This window comes from Vipera berus (genome assembly GCF_964194415.1).
Source record: "Vipera berus genome assembly, chromosome: Z".
In the NCBI taxonomy this organism is placed as follows: domain Eukaryota; kingdom Metazoa; phylum Chordata; class Lepidosauria; order Squamata; family Viperidae; genus Vipera; species Vipera berus.
This window is the reverse complement of record NC_138205.1, coordinates 83,228,494-83,252,969: the sequence shown is the minus strand read 5'-3', so window position 1 is coordinate 83,252,969 and position 24,476 is coordinate 83,228,494. Positions and strand designations below refer to the sequence as shown.

At 38.3% G+C, this 24,476-nt stretch overlaps 1 protein-coding gene across 3 annotated transcripts in view; it reads left to right on the top strand.

Moving 5' to 3' along the window:
* The window catches only part of TGFBR2 (transforming growth factor beta receptor 2), a 45,289-nt gene that overhangs the window by 1,166 nt on the left and 19,647 nt on the right, over positions 1–24,476 (top strand). For 2 of the 3 annotated variants that reach the window (XM_081344056.1, XM_081344055.1), the window contains exons 2-3: positions 16,700–16,865; positions 18,763–18,953. In XM_081344056.1, the coding sequence (XP_081200182.1) occupies positions 16,700–16,865; positions 18,763–18,953 (357 nt within the window). Of the gene's footprint in view, positions 1–13,390; positions 13,820–16,699; positions 16,866–18,762; positions 18,954–24,476 lie in introns of those variants that run through there. The other variant, XM_081344057.1, reaches the window with a different exon arrangement.

Here is a 24,476-nt window from a genome sequence, read left to right as displayed (position 1 = left end):
TTACTGAAAGCAGTGGTCCTGCAAGTTCATTTCTGAAATACCGATGCTAAATACATATCAAAATAGTGTATGAGACTTTGGTCTAGGATCTAAGGCACCTTATTGTCTCCATTTGCTTTCTGTCTTTTTCAGAAGCAGGTCTTTGCATTCAGTGCAGTATCATTTTAAAGATTTTTTGGTATTTAAAGTTTTTTTGGTATATAAAATATGATAATTGCATTGGTTCTGTGAATTAGGGGTAAAATAAAGAGTATTTACTTTCCACTGAAGCTAATGAAGATTTTGATTTTTTTTTTAATCATGTTTATGGGGGTATATAGATTCTGTTGAAGGGACGCGGTGGCTCAGTGGGTTAGGACGCTGAGCTTGTCGATCAGAAGGTCGGCAGTTTGGCGGGTCGAATCCCGAGTGCCGCGTAACAGAGTGAGCGCCTATTACTCATCCCAGATTCTGCCAACCTAGCAGTTCGAAAGCATGTAAAAATGCAAGTAGAAAAATAGGGACCACTACGGTGGGAAGGTAACAGCGTTCTGTGCGCCTTTGGCGTTTAGTCATGCTGGCCACATGACCACGGAGACGTCCTCGGACAAGCGCTGGCTCTTCGGCTTTGAAACGGAGATGAGCACCGGCCCCTAGAGTCGGAAATGACTAGCACGCACGTGCGGGGGAACCTTTACCTTTACCTTTTATAGATTCTGTTAATGTTTATAGAAATAAAATCGTATTTATTTATTTATTTATTTATTTTATTAGATTTATATAGATTAGATTGGAGAACAGTATGAGGTTAGATATACTTTAGGCTGAAAAAACCCTACTTTTCCTAATCTGATATACTGCAGATGAATAGGACTCTAACCATTATCATCATTGGCCAGCATGATGGAAGTTGTGATCCACTCATCTCAAAGTCTAGCTAGGGAACAGTTGCTCTGGAGCTGTATTCTATAATAATAGTTCAGTAACTGTCTCTAGAAGCCTTGCCACCCTCTTAAAAGTTTCTGTTGTACTTGTTTTCCTTTCCTTCATTTTATGTCTGATATACCTTTCTAAAACAACTTTCTCTTTGCCCCCCCTTCAGACCCATTTCAAAAGTTTGAACACATTTTCATGCATGTTTATTTGTGATTCCTTCCATTTCTCCTTATTAATGGAGAAATTCAGGCTTCAAGTTATTTAGGGCAGAGCAGATATCTCTACATTACTGTCATGCTATAGTTAAATAATTTCCTATATGTTTTATAAATAAAATCATATGACATTACACATACAGTAATGCTGCTTTTATGTTTCTTGAAAACTGATGGTTAATGCAAATTACCATATTGTGCTGGAAGATTGTTTCTAAGTATGTATATATGTATATTTAATATTTAAATTAATACCAGTAATAATATTAAGCATTCTGCAAATTATTTTTAGAATGTTAAATGTTTCATTCTCACTAGAGCAGCGAATGCATTTGGACAAAGCATAATCATAGATTAACTGTGTGATTGTAATTGTTCAGATTCTTGCGTGGCTCAATATATTATTCCTGTAATGATAATGTAGAGTTATCAGAGTCAGTGGTATTGTCATGGGGTTGAATCTTAAAGTGTAAGTCTCACTGAATACTATAGAATGGTGTGAAATGTATGCATGTTATAAGAGGAAAATAATCATGCTTATTATACTAATTTATATATTGCTTGTCTTGCTAGGGAACAAAAATTTAGTTGCTTGAGCTTTAAAGAGGTAATTGAGAATTAGATTAAAAAGTTAACCTATAGTTTTGCACTTACTCCTGAAGAGTGGAACAGTTTCTGGAGCAGTATTCAGGACATCTGTAGCATTTGTTCTGTACATAAACCTTTTTGAGTTTTGGCCTATGTAGTCGGATGGTTTAAAATTAAGCCTCATGACCAAATAATAAACACGCTTGCCTTTCTCCCCAAATTATAGTTGGAGTGGATGTCTTCAGTTGAGAACTGATAATTTTCAATATAAAATTGATAGAATATGATTGGAAGATGTGAAAAGCTTAGTGAACAATTATTTGGCATGTATACTTTCCTTTTAGTCAGTCTTCCTGTTTTCCTCATATCATAAATTTAAATTTAACTTAAAGTACCTACAGATGTGTAACATGGATAAATATCAAGTAATTTTTTGAATGATTTACAGTATTGGAGAGTGGTTATATTTTTTTCATTTATATAAATTTCTCATTGCTGCCTAACATCACTAATAACTTAATTATTATTATAATTTAATAACTTAGAACATATATCAAGTATAAACCTCATATGTAAAATGATTTATAACATTAAATAAATTTCATCAAAGTAAATTAGTAGGAAAAACTCCCTCCAAATAGCAGTTTAAATTCTGAGGTTGCTACTTGTATGTAAGCATGTAGAAAGCTATAGTATGTTAATAAAAATTGCTTTGTGTATTTTGAGGCCTGTATGAAAGTTCTTCAGTCCATATTTTTTTATTTTTACAGGGACTAGTTTAAAATAATGAAAACAATTGAGATATCATTTTAAATACATGTTGGATATTCAGTGGAATGCTCTTGTTTGAAAATGTCTTCAGTAACTTATAATGGGATAGCTCCACCAGCAATCTTCACAGATAAGTTTTCTTTAAGATAGTCACCTTCAGTCACTTGCAGTCTAAGATAATTCATGGCTAAGGTAACTTGTTCAGACTCGGTCTGATTCGAGCGCATGTCAACCATTCTTTCCAGATTTCAGAAGAATATGAAGTCAGAAATGCCTGTTAAAGGGTTAAGGAAAAGCATATAGAACAGGGATGTCAAACTGGAGGCCCACAGGCCGGATGCCTCACGCACAGACCACGCCCACCCCAGCTCTGCAAAGGCAAAATACATCACAATATGTCACATGAAACGATCGAGTTTGAAACCCGTGATAGAATGTTTTAACAAAGAAAAGTAGAATTTTTGCAATCCAAAAGTACTAGCCAAGTGAAATTTTGCATAACAAATCGGTGACAATACCTTCATATTAATATCATGCTAAGTGACATGTATTTCAAGCATAGCTAAAATGTGATTGGAATCTTTTTGTGGCTCTTATACCAGGTAATGAAACATTGATGATGACCTTAGTTATTCTAGAACAAGTCAGTGGAGTTTCTAAAGCTAGTCTGTTTAAATTAAATACAAGATGGCTTTCTTAAGATAGTTAGCATTCCTTTTCCTGGTTCTTCATGAGGAAAAAGTTGAGAAGCATGCAAGTGCACTGGAACTCACTTATTGTTGATTCAAAATGAGAGAGCAGAATCTGAGATCATTGAATGCACGTTCAGTATGTGTCACTCTATTCTCCAATAAAGAATTATAATAGAGAAATTATTAAACAGATAGGAAGGCGTCCTATTAATTGTATTTTATCAATGTAATTTAACAAATTAGTATGATTTGCAAGTGTTACTACTTTTTAATTAGTGAAAAGTCTAGGTCAGGGGTCAGCAACCTGAAACAGTGAAAGAGCCACTCGGAACCGGTTCCCTCACAAAAGGAAAAACTGGGAGCCGCAAAAAATGGGTGCGCATGTGTGTACATACGCGCATGCGCAGAACAAGGTTTGACTGAAGAGTGGAGCCAAGGCGAGATATGCACCTACCCTGCATATTTGAATTGATTGGTTGAACTTTTTTAGTCCCACTTTTTTTTTTTGGACTGCACATGGCAGAGGACTGGGAGCCGCATGAGACGGCTGAAAGAGCCGCATGCGGCTCCGGAGCCGCGGGTTGCAGACCTGTGGTCTAGGTAGTCATCATTAGATAATTATCAAAAAAAATTCAGACAGTGCTTATTAATGAAATATATAGTGATTTGGCTTTTGGCTTTTGATTGTCTTGAAACAAACACCCATTAGGAAAAAAATCTAATTTTGCCCATTACTCTGTCATATTTGGTCAAAGCAAAATGATTTTCAGAATTATAAATTATCTAAGACAAAAACTTTCAACTTTGGATAGTCACGGTTGAAAAACCAACCTTTTCTTTTTCTACCTTACAGAACACTGCTAAGGATATTGCTAGTAATGTATAGAAAAATCACATTAACAGAAGTATTTGTTGATCATATATGTAAGATATCAACAATCAATACAGAAGGTCCAGTCACCTTTTCCAAGCTAACCCTGTCCAGGTGTGTTGGATTACAGTTCAAGCAACACCTGACTAATCTGAGTGTTACTATTTTACACAGCTATCAGGCTGCAGGACACTGCACTAAATCATCAAAATATAGCCTCTTGTCTTTTTGACATGAGAAAATTTATGCAAATGTATTGTCACTCACAGGAAACAAACTCTAGCAATGCCACCTATCATTTGTTTGTTTTACTGTTTAAAAAGTAGCATTATGCATTTTTTAAAAAAATCAGATGGACTATTCTATGATGCAATGGTAAGCATTCACAAAGCTAGTTGAAGTAAGAAAAAAATTATATTTTTCTATATTACCAATCCTAATTGTTACAAGAAGTGACATCTTTTTCTTTGCTCTCCCTCCCAAGAAATCTAAAGACTAAACTACACATAATATTTTTAGAAATCCTGAGTATTGGTGGGTGGGGATTCTCTTTTAGACTAAGATAGTTATTTACCTGTGGCAATATTATTTTGCTCACAGAAAAAATAATAATGCTGTTGCTAATAGCTGCATGGGACTCATTTTGTTAGGAGTGTTGCAGAAGAGGAAAAAGATAATTGGGTAAAGGACCTAGTTTAGTGTAGTGGCTAAAGTACTGCCTAGAAACCAGGAGACTGAGTTCCAATCCTGCCTTAGATATGAAAGCCATCTGGGTGACTTTCAACTGGTCACACTCTTTCAACCCTACCTAATTCATACAGCTGTTATTGTGGGAAAGGAAGAGGAGGGAATATTATGTATGTTTGCCAACTTGAATTACTTATAAAATTATAAAGGTGAGATAAAAAAATTAATAAAAATTAATAGTTTCATGGCTGGTGTGCCATAATTTTGATCCTGAATTGGGGCACTTTCACTCTGTGGCTACTACAGTATTTACTTATAGTTTGGTACCTGCAGAATCACCTCTAAACTGCAGAATCACCTCTAAACCCAGGGCTTTTCAACTTTTTCATCCATTGTACCACTTTTAGGGTATGGCAACATCTGAGTACCACCAGTTGCCTAGCAAGGTGTCAAAAACTTGATGACCAAAAACTAAAAAAGGAAAAAAGTGATGAAGTACAGGTAGTCCTCGACTTACAACAGTTCACTTGGTGACTGTTCGAAGTTACAATGGCACTGAAAAAAGTTCCCCCAAGCCACAGCCGAGCAAGACACCTGCCTGCCCGCCCGACGGCATTCTTCCTCCTGTCCAAGGTTTTCATTGTTGTGAGCATTTCTGTTGAAGATTGGCAGTGGGGGTGGGGTGGGGGGTGTTTGGTTTTTATTTCCCCCCCTCTTCTGGGTGGTTGCAGCACTTCACATGACCCTGGGACACTGACTGTCATAAATATGAATCAGTTGCAAAGCATCTGAATGTAAATCACAAGACTCTGGAGAAGCTGTAACATTCCAGCTGATCGGCACCTCGTCTGGGCTCAGCAGACACGCCAGGATCAGCCCCGAGCTCCAGCTGGAGCCTGGCGCTGATCCTGGCATTTCCGCTGAGCCCTGACAGCCCTGTAGCTCCAGACACTCTCGCTGAGGCTTGTGTGGTGCTGCCACCGGTTCAGCTCATTCCCCTCCCCTGCTACCACTTTTCTAGGATGGTCACGTACCACCTGCCAGGTGCCAATGTACCACAGGTGGTACCCGTACCACTGGTTCAAAAGCCCTGGTCTAACCTACTATATTATAATATATTAATCCCCCCCACACACACCTGTAATCTATGACCAATCAGAGAATTGTATATTAAGTGTTCCTTAATATATCAAGTTCTATTTGATGTTCAATTCGAGAGGTAAGAAAAAGAAAACATAAGCATTCATGCAGCACTGCATCTATCTCATGTCACCTTCTATAAATACGGACAATCTAGCCAGGCTCTAAACAGAATTCAATTAAAATTGTCCATACATTATTCCAGGGTCCAAATAACGTATTCATTTTAAAGGCAAGCACTGGCACGGCTGCACTTCTTACTGACCCTTTAGCAGGGGTTGGACTAGATGACCTCCAAGGTCCCTTCCAACTGTGTTATTATTATTACTTAAATGTATGGAGCTGGAGAAAGAGGAATACAGAGCTAGATGCATGCTCTTGTTTGCTTCCGCTTTTAGTTTTCTATATATTTATATGAAAGTATGAATATGGTTCCATGTATACCAGAAGTGGAGACTTTAGATCTATGTTTAAGCAGTGGTGGGATTCAAATATGTGAACAAATGGTTCTCTGTGTCGATGCCACTTCCAGAAGTCCATTCTGGGCCTGGGCAACAAAAAATTAGCTACCAGTTCTGCCGAAGTGGTGCAAACCGGCTGAATCCCACCACTGTGTGTTTCTTAATTTTTTTTTTTAATCTCAGAATCCCTTCCCACTTCCCACTTTCAAAAAGTTGCCACATTGGGTCATTGTTTCATAGAAATTTCCTTACCTAAATAGAGGAGGGGGGGGAATAAAAGCATTAGGAGCAAGAGTAACTTTCTTTCCTGCCTCTCTTTTGGGCAAGCAGATAAGTGGCTATTAGCATTCAGGAGGCTTGCTGTAATGTTGTTTTATGATTAGAAAATATAACAAAAAAAATTTCATTCTGAACTCTAGTAACACTTGAAAATAGTAATCTAGTATGTGTCTAGTAAACTGGAATAGATTAGATAGTTATTTGGAGGCATCTGTTGTTTAAACACAAAACTGCCAGAGATAAGGATAATCAGTCTCCCCATTTTTCAGATAGGTGGGTAAGAGCTATTAAAATAAACTTTTTTTGAAGAGTATTTTTTTTAAGTCTACCATCATAGGAAGAAAACATGTGGCAATTACAGATATTCATAGTGGTTTTACAGATCTCTTAAATGAATGTCAGTAATTTCTGATAGGGAATTTCACACTTTTTGAACTTGTCCTTCAGGTCTAGTTTGAATACATGGGGTACATTTTACATTACAAAGAATTCTAGAAAATTTCAATCTATGCTAAACTATTAATCTGGTGACAGCTATTATTCTACTTCATCCCTTCCAATCATTCTTAAACCTATATTTGATATCTGTAATTGTTCATATTGCATCTAGGAAGTGTTAATAAACATTTTGGAACTCTTCTGTACCACACTGAGACATTTTGTATCTGTGTTATTTATATTGCAATTTTACACACACACACACAAACACACATATATATATATATTAACAAGGCAAGGAATGTAAATATATTGTTTCTTTCAGGAAGGTGTGAAGGAAACTTAGTAAGATTATTTTATGTTTTGTGTTATGAATTTAGATAGACGTTTTCTGAAGTTATAGAATGTTTTTACTTGAAACTGTTATTCTGAAACTCGGAAATGACTACTTAAAATGTTCTGGAGACATACATCATGGTTTATATAAACAAAACAAAAATAAATAGATGGTTACTTCATAGTGTCTTTATCTTACACTTGAAAACTTCCTACCCTTTTTTCTCAGTTTAGGAAATGTTAAACTGAAGCAGTAGCAAAACATAAAAGATAAACAACAAGCGAAGAAAGCAATTAAAATAATTGAGACTGTCTCTAGACAGCAGTTTAAAAAGATTTAAAACACCTTTGCAGCATAATAAAGATGAATGTTAAAAAAAATACCCTGTAAAATAGAAAAGTCTTGTCCAGTACAAAAAAGGCAGCTCCCGTTTTGGAGAACCTAGAACTAATGAGGGTGTTCCCAGTCAGCCACCTGCTACACCAGACATGTCAAACACAAGGCCCGGGGGCCAGATCCGGCCCGCGAAGTGGTTTCATGCGACCCGCAAAGCCATCCTGGAAACAGTGAGGGAACGGCCCCCACTGCCTTGGCCCTGGCCCAGAAACCCTCAGATCTGTCCCACTCCTGCCAGGCCCCCATAGGCACCCTTGATGCGAACGATGTAGAGCTGGCCACGCCCACCGAGTAGGCCATAAGCACTTTAGCCACGCCCACCCAGTAGGCCACGCCCACCCAGGCCATACCCACCCGGCCCCCTGAGGGCAACTGTACTGCTGATGTGGCCCTCAATGAAATTGAGTTTGACACCCCTGTGCTACACCTTTATACGAGAGGACAAATAGAACAATCCCTCCAAGGAAAATTCTGGGTTTCTGTAATTAATAGAATTAACAGAGGAGATAGTCATTTAGATTTTATAATCTTAAGCAAGGAAAAAGTTTCTCACCATATGTCAGCACCTTGAACTGGACCTGAAAACAAAACTGGAAAATAGTATATAGATGAAATATGACCTAACCATCATTTGTTCCAATTTCACACTTTTCTTTGTAGAAACAAACAAAAGGGAGAGCCAAAGAATATAGTTTTTTGTGGTTCTTGGAAGTGATGATTATAAATCGGTTTTAATATCCAGCTTATTGCTAATATGCAAATCCTGACTGGATTCTGTAGAATAAAAGATCACAGAAAAGTATATATCTTTGTTATTTTAGTGATTCACATGAAGACAGGACCAAATAGGAACAGTAATCTTTATCAATTTTTAGGATTAGAAATATAAATTGTGTGCCTTTTATGACTTTTCATTAGATCTTTAAAAAACATTTGATCTTTAAAAAAATGTAATAATGTCTTGTCAAAGGTTGGCATTAGGAACCACAAAGCATAGTTACAAAGTGCAAAGTCTAATTAAAAGAAATATTACTTGTGATTACTGTTAGAAACAAGAATAGTCAGCCCAGACAAATATAAATGTGTTGGCTTGTTGAGGGTCGGTACTGTCTCTGGTTGTCTATGCGGTTGATTTGAATTCTGAGGGGCTCATAAGCTGGTTGTAGGTCAATGTGTCTATTGATAAAATTGCTAGTGGAATGCCAGACTTCAATGAACTCACGAACTTGGTGGGTGATAGAATGGCTGATGATTTTTGTGTTGCTCCAATAGAACTGGTGTTATTCGTTGTTGGTGTGGATAGAGATTAAGGATTTGGGACCATGGCATCTGAATGCCAGCAGGTTTTCGTGGATCCTGGTTTTTAATTGACATGAGGTTTGTCCCACATAAAATTGATTGCAATAGTTACAGATGATTTTGTAGATTACATTGTTTCTTTCATCTTCTATATCTTGTCTTTGGTTCTGGATAATTCCTGGCAGAGTTTGGCTGTGGGTTTGTGGGCTATTGCTATACCTAGGGGTTGGAGAATTCTGGCTGTCATTTCCAACATTACTTTTGTGTATAGTAGGGTTAGTTTTTGGATGGTAGTCAGCTGTGTGTTGTGGTGTGGTTTGGGTGCTGTATATCGGAATACAAATTTTTTGGGATAGCCGTTATGGAGAAGGATGTCAAGCAGCTGTTTCTCTTCTTAGTGTTGTGGTATAATGCAGTGTGTCCTGGTCCTTCTGAAGCAGGTCTGGACAGAGCTTCTTTTGGGTGTGGTGTGGTGGTTGATTGCGAAGCTGGCAACCTGGTCCGTGTGGGTAGGTTTGCAGTAGACATGGGTTTTCTGTTGTCCAGTCTCCTTATGTCAATGTCGATGAATGGGAGTCAGTTGTCTCTTTCCTCTTCATATGTAAATTTGATCCCAGGCAATATGTTGTTAAGTAGTGTGTTTCTTCAGTTAGGGAACGTCTGATGATGATGTTGATGTAGCGTGTCCAGAATTTTGGTTGGATAGGTAGAGCTATGGATTCAAGTCATTGCAATTTTATGTGGGACAAACATCACATCAATTAAAAACCAAGATTCATAAATACTGGCTGGCAGCAAATGCCACAATCCCAAATCTTTAATTTCTACCCCCATTGACACCAAACAACAGCAGATTGATTGGAGCAACACTAAAATCATCAGCCACACTACCACCTGCCACACTCATGAGTTCATCGAAGCCTGGCGCTCCACAAGCAATTCCATCAACGGACACATTGACCTACAACCAGCCTACGAACCCCTCAGAATCTAAATCAACCACACAGCCAACCAGAGAGAGCACTGACCCTCAGTCAGCCCACACAAGCCCCCCCATGAGAGGTTCACTTCCCAATGACCCTGACCTGATGTAAGCTCCTCATCACAAGACCCATCACAAGCCTCTCACTGAGCATTCATACCTGACCCATCACAACACCCTCACTTGACACACCCACATCTGAAGCCTTTATAAACAGAAAACACTGACTTCCCCTAAACTAGGCTGAAGATGTTACCTAGCATGGTAATGAAACATTCAGAAACCAACCCACAAGCTCAGAGAATGAATTTTCAGCCTCATCCTACACTCAAGCTACAGACATTCGCACTATTGCAAATTTACACTACTATTCATTTTGAAATTATTGTATACCATTTAAGTAAAAGGAGCTTTTTTCCATTTTTATCATCAAGTTTAACATTTAGTGATCAGCAAGCCCTTCTAATAGATTAATAAAATGTATTTGAATTTATTTTTAAAAGCAGATATCTACTTTGTGCGAGCATTTTTGGTGTTTAATTTATCAGGCTAGAAACTGGAAAATCGTAAAATTCTCACACAAAGCCAACTGAGCGATCTTGGGCCACTAATTTTCTCTCAGCCCTAGGAAGGAAGCAATGACAACCCAGCTCTGAAAATCCTTGCTAAGAAAACTTCAGGGGCTTCTCCAGAGAGTCTCTGAGAGTCAGATAATTAAACAGAGAGGGTGTGGAATTTACATTGTAATAGAAGGTTCATTGACATTCATGTCTTACCATAAAAGTGTTTGGGTAAAGCAAAGAATGCTTCCTTATTTTGTATTCCACTTTATCTAAATATCTGTGAATAATCTCAGCAAGTTGTTAAATGAGTGAAATTACTTGTACAGGTAATCCCCGAGTTACGAGCGTTCACTTAACGCTCATTCAAAGTTACGTGATCAACGACCCCTAGTATTTACAAGCAAATCCCAAAATTACCAACTACTGCAACATCACAACAGTCATTTGCCCTTACGAGAGACCAACAGCAGAGGCTCTGCAATATTCACTCTTTTCCTCTCCCCGCTCCCCTCAACTGCTTCCCCCTCCCTTCCTGCTGTGCTGGATTTACCTTGCAAAACCTGTCTCCTCTCTGCTGTAGTTTCTTTTCCTTTAAGGGAGAGGAGAGTCAGCTTTGAAATCCTTTTCACATTGACAATGAAAGTTCCTGGGTGCCATAATATTGCGCAAGTTCAAACACAAGTTCTCTGCAAAAGAGATCATGGCCCCTGGAAGCTTCCATTCACTGGGGGAGAAGTGTTTGCTTCATTTGCATGCCTGTGGGGCAAAGCGTGGAATCAGAGTCAGCCAGGCATAGGAACTTACATTCCATTTTTGCTTTAGAAATCAAGTGTAGCAAGGGGGAGGATTGGAATGTAAGCTCAGCTAGCCATAACATAACATTGCGGTGGGAACCCAAGGACATGCTGATAACATTTTGGCAGGCTGTGGAGCTAAGGAGAAACCCCGTGCCTTAAGCTAATTGGGGAATGTGATTTATGACAGTTTATTGAGGGTGGGAATTGCATTTTGTTACTTTGTATCAGGGGGAAGGGAATTTAGTTTTTGGTTTCAACTATGTAGTGCCGATACTTTGTTCTTTGAATAAAAGATTCTTTAAAGAAAACAATGCCTCAAAGTTCTTTTGAAGGGTTTCATCTATCAGAACCTTGACAGAGTGCTTCCAAACACAGCCAGTCCTTGCATTTGGAAGCCCTCCATAGGTACTGAAACATTTTTTTTATCCCAATGGAGATCTAGGCATATAGAGCTTGCAGTCTCTGCCAGATCTGGTGGAGAACAGGCAGAGACTGCAAGCTCCATATGGGGTGCTTGAGAAATGGAGCCTTCTGCCAGATCTCCATTGGGATAAAAAATGTTTTGGCACCTATGGAGCACTTCCAAACGTAGGGACTGGCTGCCTTTGGAAGCGCTCTATAAGAGCTAAAAGACTTTTTATCCCAATGGACATCTGGCAGAGACTGCAAGCTCTTTGGCTACGTTTTTGCAGGAAATGCCATTTCTCGAGCCCCTTCCTAGCAAAAACAAGCCTCCGGAGCAAGCATGCCTCACTCTTCTTAAAAGCAATCCTACGAAAAGCCTTTGGAGTGAACGCGCTCCCTCCAAAGGCTTGTTTTCGCTAGGAAGAGGCTTGAGAAATGGCTTTTTCTGGCAAAAATGGAGCCAAGAGCGAGGCACTCCATTTCTAAGCGTGCATTTGAATGCAGACAGAACTTCCAGTTTCCCAAGGTGTCCGTCCTAGTGAAAATTGTTCTGGCAGTGGTGGAAAGGAGTTGGGGGCAAGAGCAAATACCACGAGAGTTTAGGCTCCCATTCTCTGCAAAAGAGAATCTGTGCCTGAACTCGTGCAATATTACGGGCACCCAGGAGTTTCCATCAACTTTCCTCTCCCTCTCCCAGAAACCATGGCAGAGAGGAGACAGATTTTTTCAAGTTAAGTGAGTCTGGTGCAACAAGAAGGGAGGGGGAAGCATGAGGTATCTTAGTAGGTCGGGGAGGCCATGGGGGCCTATTCCATCACTAGGCCCCCCATGGCCTTCCCTGAGATACCTCATGTGTACTTAAAAGCCCTGTGCAATTTAATGAGCAAAGGAGTGATCTCGTTCAAAGTAAGAGATTCATTCTACGAGTTTTCAAGTTAAGAGTGGAATGGGCAGGTTCCATTACACTTGTAACTCGAAGACTACCTCTACTTTTTATACATTAAAAGCATGAACACAAAAAAATCTATTGCATTGTTTACCAAGTGAATGTAGATTAGAGTTAGTTTTGACTTAGTGATATATTCTAAAGGAGTCATCAACAAAAGGAAATCCCATAGTCATAGAAGTCCCATAGACGTTTTCACAAGGCAACTGGATTTTCTTTTTTCTTTTTGAAGACATTTCACTTCTCATCCAAGAAACTTCTTCAGCTCTGACTGGATGGTGGGGAATGGAAAGATTTATACTTCTTGCAGACAGCTGGTCATTTGCATTCTTTTAGAGAGTTGTTGATGCCACCTGAAGGCTTATCTGTGTCGACAAGAACACTTGAGTAGTGCAAATGGGTGTGGAGCTGTCTTGGAACTATTGAAAGGACTGTTGTAGACCAGGAGTCCCCAGCCCCCGGTCCATGGACCGGCACCAGGCCACAGCATATCAGAACTGGGCCACACAGACAAGCAAAGCCCCATCCCCAGATGCAGGCAGGAAACCGTGTCCCCTCCAGTTCACGGAAAAACCTCTTTCCACAGAACCGGTCCCTGGTGCCCAAAGGCTAGGGACCTCTGTTGTAGACTGAAGATAGATTAAGTTGTATCTCCCCCTCTATTGAGAGAAGATTGTTTGATTTTGAGATGGATGGCCTCTTTGACCCCTCTATCTTTAGTCTACAACATCTATCTTCATCTATCTTCAGTCTACAACACAGTCCTTTCAACAGTTCAAAGAAGGCTCCACACCCATTTGCACAACTCAGGTGAGCCTGAGTAAGTTAATATTTCTCTCTCATCAGTTAGTATTAAAATAATCATTATTATCATGTTACCAGAATGTTAAAACAGTAAAATAATTTGTTCAAATGATAAAATTACTAATAAAATGATTTTTGATTATTATCTTTCCCCCAAAAACAGCATTATGGGGATGCTTTGTGGAAGAATGTCCTCACTAACTTATCAAAAACAGATCACTCAACAAGTTTTAGTATGTAGAGTTCTATAATTTTAGTTATCTAGTTTCTGGGAAAACATGCATAGATTGCAAATTGCAATATCAGAGTTTTGGATGTGCTTCACTGTAACAATAATCCAGCAAATATTAACCAGATCTTATTTGCATTAATATTAGAGTCTAAACCCATGTTTCTTACGGTCATTTGAAAGAATGGCAAGAAGATATGGTTCTTAATAATTTATGTTCTTATAGTCTTTCTTTCTTTCTTTCTTTCTTTCTTTCTTTCTTTCTTTCTTTCTTTCTTTCTTTCTTTCTTTCTTTCTTTTTTATTTATTATAGTTTTTTTTTATTTATTTATTTATTATTTATTTACTTACTTACTTACTTTGGCCACCTAATGAGAAGGAAGGACTCACTGGAGAAGAGCCTCATGCTGGGAAAGGTTGAGGACAAGAGAAGAAGGGGACGACAGAGAATGAGGTGGCTGGATGGAGTCACTGAAGCAGTAGGTGTGAGCTTAAATGGACTCCAGAAGATGGTAGAGGACAGGAAGGCCTGGAGGAACGTTGTCCATGGGGTTGCAATGGGTCGGACACGACTTCGCAGCTAACAACAAAAATAGTTTTATTTGTCCCATATCTGCTTCTTTGGTGCTTCTTTTTTTTATTTTGCCCTTTGATTTTTTTTTCATGCTGCCAAGTACCTGAGACTATACAGATGGTGTCAAATTATTTAAAAGAAACAACTATGGAATAAAATTAACTTTCTGTTGATTTAGTCATTATGGGGAAACTTATTTCAAATGACGCTCGTTTCACTATACAAATTTATATATAAATCTTCTAGTCCAACTCCCTGCTCAAATATATATTTGCTATATATCTGTCCATATCTATGTATTTACCTATCTCTATCTGTTTGTCTACCTACCTGCCTATCTACCTAACAATTACCTACCTACCTACCTACCTGCCTGCCTACCTAGGCTATTTTTGCTGTCTAATAATAAGCAATGTAGAATCAGTTTATTTCATGACTTTTAGGACTGGAAAGAACTGTGTTACAAGTTTCTAAAGCTACTAAATATGAGCTGCAGCTTCATTTCTTACCCTTTAGAAAAACAAATCTGCTTTCTAATACTATATAATGAAAAGCTTAAATATGTATTGTTTGCACTGAAAATAAATATTCATTGCGTCTTAAAGTTCTATCACATTTTATTTAGTAACTGAAAAGGAAAAACATGAACCATCATATTTGTTTAAAAATATAGTGTATTTCGTTAGTATTCATATTTACTCTCTTCAGCTGTTCTGCATATTGAGATTATTAATTACATGGATTTGACCCTAAATGCTGGTGCTTATATTATTGTGAAAAGAGCAAAAGTTGTAAAAACAAAATATTCTAGAGTGCCAGCATAACTCAGCCTCTTAGTACTCAAAACCTAACACAAATCCTTAACAAATACAGATTACTGCTTTCAAATACAGAGCATAATATTACCCATGTACAGACATTTGCATCTGACTGGTCATTCCATTAATAAAATGGAAAGTGCAAAATTCTAGTAGCAGCCATGCATTTTCTATAAACAAAAGGAGAAAAACAGAAAGTTCCTCTTAAAACGTGGCTATGAAACCTAAATGCAAGACGAATATCTTCATTTCTCAGACTGGAAAATCCCTTACTTCCAAGTTACTTGTCTTGCAATATGTGTTGCTTGTTTTCTTCCCCTTGTTCTGGCTGAACTTTTCTAAGTACCACTTATATTCCAAATATAGGTGTGATGTGGCTAGTGTATTATCAAGAGATGCAAGATATAGGCAATATCGGAATGAAGAGCATCCTGCAAAATTAGGATGGTTCATTTGTTCTATGTTCTTTAATGCATGTTGATACAGGAGGATTGTGATTCTCAACATCCCGTGCACACTCCCCGCCCTTCCTTACCCTTGGGAATTGTGGTTTTCGACATGGGTCTCCCATGTGCCCCCCACCCCCACCCCCACCCCCTCCTTACCTTGGGAGCACTATGGGAATTGTGGTCCTCAAGAATGGGTCCTTTTTGACGCATCGCCCCCGAGTCCTTTTTTTTTTTGTTTTTAGCGAGAATTTTGATAGTAACAGATTTGCAAAACGGAGAGGTTTTCTTTCTTTCTTTTTTGTTTCTCTCTCTCTCTCTTCTCTCTTTTTCTTTCTCTCTTTCCTTGTTTTTTAACTCGATTAGTGACCGGATCCTGCTGCGTTATGTATGTCTGGGAAATTATTAATACAACGGTTGTTTCGGTATGAATGAGAAAGAGGAGATGTCTTTTGGGGTTTTTTTGGGTTGGGTGGTTTTTGTGTTTTTTTTAGCACCGGTTCTTTTGGGGGATTTGTGTGTGGGGACTTTGATTCTTGTAGCACAAATGTCTCAATTTTTGTGACTTTTAGAATGTTGATACAGCAATAATTTCAAAGATTATTTGTATCAAATTTTAAATTTGATTTAAAATTTAATTTTAAAATTATGGTTGCATAATTTGGTGGTTCTTTAATTTTTACTCATGTAGGTCTTTGCTTTTCACAATAATTACCTTTGCTTCATGGATGTTATACCCTGGCCAAAAAAGTTCAGTTATGTAGTATTTCCCAGTGTGTGTGTGTGTGTGTGTGTGTGTGTGTGTGTGTGTGTGTGTGTGTTTTCAGGACAATAGCTCTGCAAATCATTACTGGCTAAAGCAAATTAATGTAGTATAAGATTCTTACCTTATTTTGTCAGATGGAAAAAACCCCAACATATGTTGCATATGTTTAAGATACAGAAATATTGTTCATAATGATACATATTAAAATATAATTTGACAAATAAAATGTATTTTTATGGGAAGATCTAAATTATTTTATATATATATATTTCCTTTGTAGCTGAATATCATGAACATAACTTCTTTATTGGTGGATTCGCAATGAAAAAACTCTGCAAATTTTGTGATGTTAGATTGACAACCTGTACCAACGAAGGTCATTGTTGGAGTAACTGCAACATCACTTCTATTTGCCCAAAGAAAAGTGAAATCTGTGTAGCTGTTTGGTAAGTTCATTGTAGCTATGGCATATGATTAATTGTGTTGGGTTTTGTTTTTTAAAAAAAATTGTCTCCAATTTCCACTGTAGTTTTGGCAAAAAGTGCAAAATGTTTTGATTATTGTGACAGTTTTCAGATAAAATTAAGCTTTATTTCCGTTCATTTCAATGTAGTATATTGAAATTCTTATTATATTTCATGAACATCATTTTCTTACAAAATGAAACAAACATACCCGGGGAAGAAGGCCTAGGTAGTTATGAAATTCAGACATTTACATCTGATAGCAAGTTCCAGTCCTTTGGGAAGCAAAGCAGATGAGTTAGAATCTCTTCAGAAGATGGCCATTACAGAGCAGATTTGATTAGAAGTATATTAAGTGATACCTATTTAAATTCACTCTAGTATGGGACGCGGTGGGTCTGTGGGTTAGGATGCTGAGCTTGTCGATCAGAATATCGGCAGTTTGGCGGGTCAAATCCCGAGTGCTGCGTAGCAGAGTGAGCGCCTGTTACTCGTCCCAGCTTCTGCCAACCTAGCAGTTCGAAAGCATGTAAAAATGCAAGTAGAAAAATAGGGACCACTATGGTGGGAAGGTAACAGCGTTCCATGCACCTTTGGCGTCTAGTCATGCTGGCCACATGACCACAGAGACGTCCTCGGACAAGCGCTGGCTCTTCGACTTTGAAACAGAGATGAGCACCGGCCCCTAGAGTTGGAAACGACTAGCACGCATATGCGGGGGAACCTTTACCTTATGGCTCACTATAAACACAGAGGTGTACAAGCTATAATAGATTCGGTGTCTTGAAAGCCATATGGAACTTTAAAAGATACTCAACAAGATTTGATTAAAACTCATTGATTTGGTTTGACTTTTACAATTCTCACAACATAATTAAACTGGGAGACTTCTAATTAGCATCAAGTTTGGATTCCTTCCAGATTGGAAATTAAGGTTATAAGATTTGAAACAAGCCAAGTATATTAAATTGCCTTTAAAATACTGGCTTGCTGCAGCAGTGTTGATTAGAAAAGGAACTTCGATAATAAGTTTTATAGGATGATTATTCGTGTTGTGAAGATGGCAGATTGAGATGGGTAGTGTATTATGTTCTTCCTCTCCCTATCTGCCATTGCTACCACCTTCATTATACTATCTTCCTAACATGAATCAAATTCTGTAGATACACATTTGTGTTTTAGATACCACAAGATGTTCCTCCAAGCATCTGGGACAACCTTTGTTTTAATTTTTTATCTCTTTTATTATTTTTTTATAAATAACACACACACACACATACATATTACAATTATTTGTGCATATTCAGTGAGTCCAAATCCACATCTTCAGTTCAGCTGTTGACTTCATAGACATCTCAAATTTAGGGATTGGTAATGATGCAGTGGTTACAATGCAGTATTGCAGGCTAACTGCTGACTGCCAGCTGTTTGATCCTGACCAGCATGGTTGACTCAGCCTTCCATCCTTCCGAGGTTGGTAAAATGATGAGCCAGATTGTTGAGGGCAATACGCTGACTCTGTAAACCAGATAGAGAGGGCTGTAAAGCACTGTGAAGAAGTATATAAGTCTAAGTGCTATTGCTATAACTAACCATTCCTCAAAAAATAGTTCCCAAGATAGTTCAAAACTATACACATCTGTGCAGACAACTATTTCAATAAATACATGTTTACTATGATGGAACGTTGGACTTTCCATTTCAGATAATTTAATGCTGTTTAAATTATTGCAGTAAACATTGTTGAAATGTTATAATTATAGTACCTTGCATGAAATTTAATTTTGTCGCAATTATTTTTTTATTGTACATTACCTATTTTCAGTTGTCTTTCTTTAAAAAGAAATTTGTGCTTTTTTAAATTTTCCACTGTTTTTAGGAGAAAGAATAATGGGAACATAACCCTAGAAACAATATGCCATGATCCTACAATAGAGCTCCATGGTTACAAATTAGATGATTTCAATTCAAAGAAATGCGTGATGAAAGAGAAGAAAGCTGCTGGAGGACTGTTATATATGTGTTCCTGCAAAGAAGACGAATGCAATGATGAAATTATTTTTTCAGAAAGTAAGTGTATATTGTACTTCATTTTATATATGGGCCCACTTTTTAACCAGGATTGTCCAGCTGATAAAGAAGGCTTCCATGATACTGAAGAAAGAGGATGGTTGCTTTAACAAATCAATAACACTGTGAAATGTCCCATGCAATTTGCATAGTAAACTTAGAGATCAAAAAAAATCTGATTATATTTTCCTCCAAAGTGGCTTTAGTAGAATAATCCATAAAATAATATTTTAAGGAAACATTGTGTTTCAATGGATTCTGACAGTTTTCTATGACCTCAGTTACAGTATTGTTATTCCACCACATTCCAATGTATGGAATATTTTTACCAGCCTATGAAATATTAACTAGACATTAGTTCTGTAAATAATTAATTCCAAATTTTTGCAGAAAGGGGAAAAAATACCCTGGGAGATTAAATATTAAAATAAAAAGAAAGTGGTTTTACCAGTTTTTTTTCCTCATTGCATTGTTTGAATTCATTTTCTGAGATCCTAGAATGCTATCATCCCTGAATTATATGATATTTACAAGTAGCACTGACTTCCATTATAAAGGTTTTAATGTACCATTCCATCCAGAAAGTGATTACTATCCGTAATTGCTGATTTTTTGCTTTTGATTCACTCAGTCCAAGCCCATCATTATCAACTCCAGAACTAATAGATATCTTACATTTGTTTGGATAAACGATTTGGCAATGATAGTTGGCCACATGTTTTGAGAAATTTTTATTGAAATAGCTTAGTATCTTCTGTAATTCTTAATAAAATTATAAATGGTCATATTAACTATTTTCTTTTATGGAATTTCTGTTTTTTTTTATTTTGAATTGCAATTGCATCACCTTATCCCCTTAATCATTGGGTAATAATATAACTGCTTTATATAGAGTTAGTGAAAGTTTAAAGATATGTTAATTGCCCTGAATATATGTATTAATTATAGTCCAAAGTTCCATCACACTTTGGAAAGCAATTTTGTTCATTCCTGTTCTCTGTTTTACTTACATGAATAATTGTGTGCATGCAACATTATTATTAATGATTAAAACATTGTTAAAAGGATTATAGAAAACATGCAGGTCCAATGAATCCTTGGCAGAAAAGGTGGTATCTTGTGACTTTGGGTGACATTAAAAGAGCAAGAATCATATCAATGTTTCACAATTAAAAAGAGATAATATCAAATCATTTTTCATTTTCAGAGTAGGTTTGCAGGTATTTTTAAAACAAAAACAAAAATGGCATATGGAACAAATAAAAGCCTTGAAATAGTATGAAGGAGAACGAATTTGTACTGGATTTAGAGGTAATTGATTTGAGAGCCATTGCACAATCAGAATAGTTTGGAGAAACAACATGGCCCACAACAGTTGGCTAAAGTTGTGGAAAATCACAAAGGAGAAATAATAAGAGTTGGAGGGGGAAAAAAGAGGAAGATACTAAGGAATAGCCATGAGTTTGCATTTTTGTAAAAAGCCAAACCTTGACAGTAAAGACATAAAATCAAGTCTGTTTCCTATTCAACAAGATAAATAGTAAGACTGACAATTATATTTGTTGTATGATAAATATAAATGTTTTGTGATGTAAAGACGTTTAGACAAAAATAGGAAGTTCTATTTTGAAAATACTGGGATGGCAATTTAGCATTCAAGTAGTACTTGAAAAATGTAAGTTGTTGTTTTTTTAAATGTGCATTTAGAAGGTGGACATCTAAAGAGTTATAACCCAAATAACTAAACAAACAACAAAGTTACGGTATTTTCTTAAGCAAATCTGTCTTTTCTTAACTAAATCAGTTGGGTCCTTGATTATCTGGCAGTTTGTAGAACTGAGCAGATGTATTTCACTTGTGTCTGTTTCCTTATGAAATCACTGTACATCTTTAAGTTATTAGTTCATATGTGTACAATCCCAAATGTTGTGTAATCGGTAAACACAAGTTTAGACTATTAGAGCAGAGCTTTTCAACCTTTTCTTCGATTGCATCACTTTTAGAATATGGCAATATTCGAGTACCACCAATCGCCTAGCAAAGTGTCAAAAACCTGATGACCAAAGAAAAAGGAATAAAGTGATAAAAGTACAGGTAGTCCTCGACTTACAATGGTTCGCTTAGTGACTGTTTGAAGTTACAACTTATGACCATTTTTCACATTTATGACCATTGCAGCATCCCCAGTGTCACGTGATTTACATTTGGATGCTTGGCAACTGATTCATATTTATGATGGTCAGAGAGTCCCAGGGTCATGTGACCCCCCTCGTGTGACCTTCTGACAAGCAAAAGTCAGTGGGGAAACCAGATTCACTTAACAACCATGTTACTAATTTAGTAACTTGGTGGAGCAGTGGGCTAATGCCTCCTTAAGTAACACCAGCTGCCTGCAATTAGTGCAGGTTCGCATCCCACCAGGCTCAAGGTTGACTCAGCCTTCCATCCTTCCGAGGTAGGTAAAATGAGGACCCAGATTGTTGGGGGCAATTAAGCTGACTTTGTAATAATGCCGCTTGGGGTATGTGTGAAAGCCCTAACAAGCAGGCATATACATAGAATGAAGGCTACTGCTAAGCTTGTAAGCCGCCCTGAGTCTTCGGAGAAGGGCGGGATATAAATGGAATTGAAATAAAAAATAAAAAATAAATAAATAACTGCAGTGTTTCAGTTAACAAATGAGGCAAGAAAAGTCATAAAATGGGGCAAAACTCATTTAACAAATTTCTCACCCCTTCTCCTTTTATATCCTCTCCTCTCCCACCTCCTTCTTTTATATCCTCTTCTCTCCCACCTCCTTCTTTTATATCCTCTCCTCTCCCCTCCCCCCTCGTTTTATATCAGGGGTGTCAAACTTGATTTCATTGAGGGCTACATCAGCATTGTGGTTACTGTTGAGGGGGCAGTATGTGTATTGCCAGCTCAATGTCGCTCAGGTCGGGGAGCGCCTATGGGGGGGGATCTGGGGGTCTCTGGTGGAAGAGCCTCACCATCCCTCTTGGGCTGTGCAGGGGACTCGTGGACAATGGTGTGGGCTACCCAGAGCCCTGGACATCAGAGGGCAAGTATCCAGCCCAGTCCTCAAGCTTCTGGAGCAACCAGGACTCTGCAGCCCAACTCAGTCCAGCCCCACTTTCCCGAGGGGGCATCCAGCTATGTTTGGCTCCTCGAAGCTGCTGCTGCTGTGCTCACTCTTCTTGGCTAGGTTATTCATGGTGGGTGCAGGAGGGCAAAGTGTATGGGTCAGAGGAGGCCTACTCCCTCCCCATGCGAGGAGACTCAGCTTTGTAACCAAATCATTCTTAGTGATAGGATGGGAGACCACCAGGATAGCCCAGGAGGATGGGGCAAGGGGCTGACGAAAGGGCAGAAGGGCTGCTGTTGGCCAAGTGCTAAGGCAGGACTTCTCTCAGACCCTCCCTCTCATTCCAATCTCCTTCCTTCCTTCCTTCCTTCCTTCCCAAAAGCCCTTTCTCTTTCTCTCTCTTTCTCATGCACATATCTCTCCAAATCCTTCTCATTCTCACGCACATGTCTCTCCAAATCCTTCCCATTCTCACACACGTCTCTCCAAAAGCCTTCCCATTATCATGCACACATCTCTACAAAGCCTTCCCAATCTCACACACACATATCTGTTCAAAGCCTTCCCATTCTCATGCACATGTGCCTCCAAGGTCTTCCCATTCTCATGCACATGTCTCTCCAAAAGCCTTCCCTTTCTTTCTCACGCACATGCACCTCCCCAAAAGCTTTCCTCTCTTCTGAATCTTTCTCCGGCGTCTTTCCCCCCCCCTCTCCCTCTCCTGCCCAAACTGCCTCATTTTATAGCCTCTCCTGTCTCCGGCCCCTCCTCCTTTCTCTTCCCAGTGAGCCAGAAGTGTCTCGGCCCAGCCGGCCCGCAGCTCCTCCCTCACGGCAAGTCCTGCACTGTGCCGCTTTGGCTCGTTCCCTCTTCCACTACACTTGGCTAGGCTGGGCAGGGTCGCGTAACACCGGCCAGGTGTTAGAGGGCCTTTATATTTTCCTGATATTTTCACTTCTTGATTTAATAATATTTCAGTATTTACAGTCAGTAACTAATTGCACTCATATACTCCCCACATTTTTACCATCTAGCCAATCAACCAAGCCAGACCACCTTGCCTCTGAGAACCCCATACAGTTGATGACCTGGAATGTAGCTGGCTGGAAAGGGATGGTTGATATACTTCCCACACCTTCCCCAATCCTTGCCATGTCTTTCTCTTATATCACCATGTACCCTCCCCAATCCTTACTGTGCATCATTCACATTCTCCTATACACCTCCTTAACCTCACTGCACTTTACTCACAGTCCCACCTTGGCTGTCATCATGCCTCCCTCATACCCTTGCATATCTATGGTCACCTTTCCAAACCTTGCTGTTCCTCCTTCCATGTGCACCCGCTACGTCTCCCTGCGTACCTGCTTGATCCCCCCTCCCAATTGCCACAAGCCATTTACTTGCTTACCAGCCTGATTGTGACCTACTTATCACTTCTCTGATGTAGTTTTGGGAAGTCGTTAGGCAACAGCTTTGGGATTCAGTAAATGATCGCAACTGGGACTGCAGGTATCACCTTTGTTAAATGATGTGGTTGTACTTTTTGTAAACAAATTGCGTAGGAACAGAAATTTCAGTCATTGTAAGTCAAGGATTACTTGTAGAATATTACAGTCATAGTTTTCAAAAATTGGTGCCAGTTTTTGCCTAGGAGAGTGATCTATTTGCTTTTTATCTGAACATGTTAAGTTAAAATTTACATAACAGACATTTCTTTCGCATACCATAATTTGGAGATATTTTTCCACTTTGTGCTATGCGTGTATATATGTATGAGAATAAATGAATGATTGTTAATATTCTTAATAATTTCATATTGCTGCAAGATATCTTTGTGTCTCAATTAATAGTAATTTTAATAATATTGTAGTAATAAAGGATCTGCTTTCCAAAGAATCCACATCACTGTAGAGTTTTGGATGACTTTTAATAAATATTTCATTGCACTTCTTACTTCTTAAGCTGTTGGAGATAATACAGTTGGCATGCTAGAGTTATTTCCTACTTCATTGCTTAAAAGTTAGCAACAGAAGGAATCAAAAGCTTTGGCCTTAATTTCTAGTAAGAGTTTTTTGTTCTACAAAAATGCCAAAGAACTGATAGTGCTTTTCTAGAGTGATAATCTGTATAACTTTTCTGTAAGGCTTGATACAGTTTTAATGAAAAAAGTATGCTTTTAAAGAGTCTCATTTGGATCTGTAAAAATATACTTCTATGCTGTTTAAGATGAAACTTAGGTTAATAGAAATAAAATCTAGTCGTCAGGCATGGATAGGCTTGTTAAGTATCAGGCAAATGGTTAGATAAGGGCAACAGACATCTAAGCAACTGGAATCTAGAATCTTGATTTTAAAAAGGCCTCTTAAAGCGCTATTAGCTCATCATAGGTCCAGCTACTTGTCATTAGAAACTGTGTCGTGCTATTCTGCTGTTGA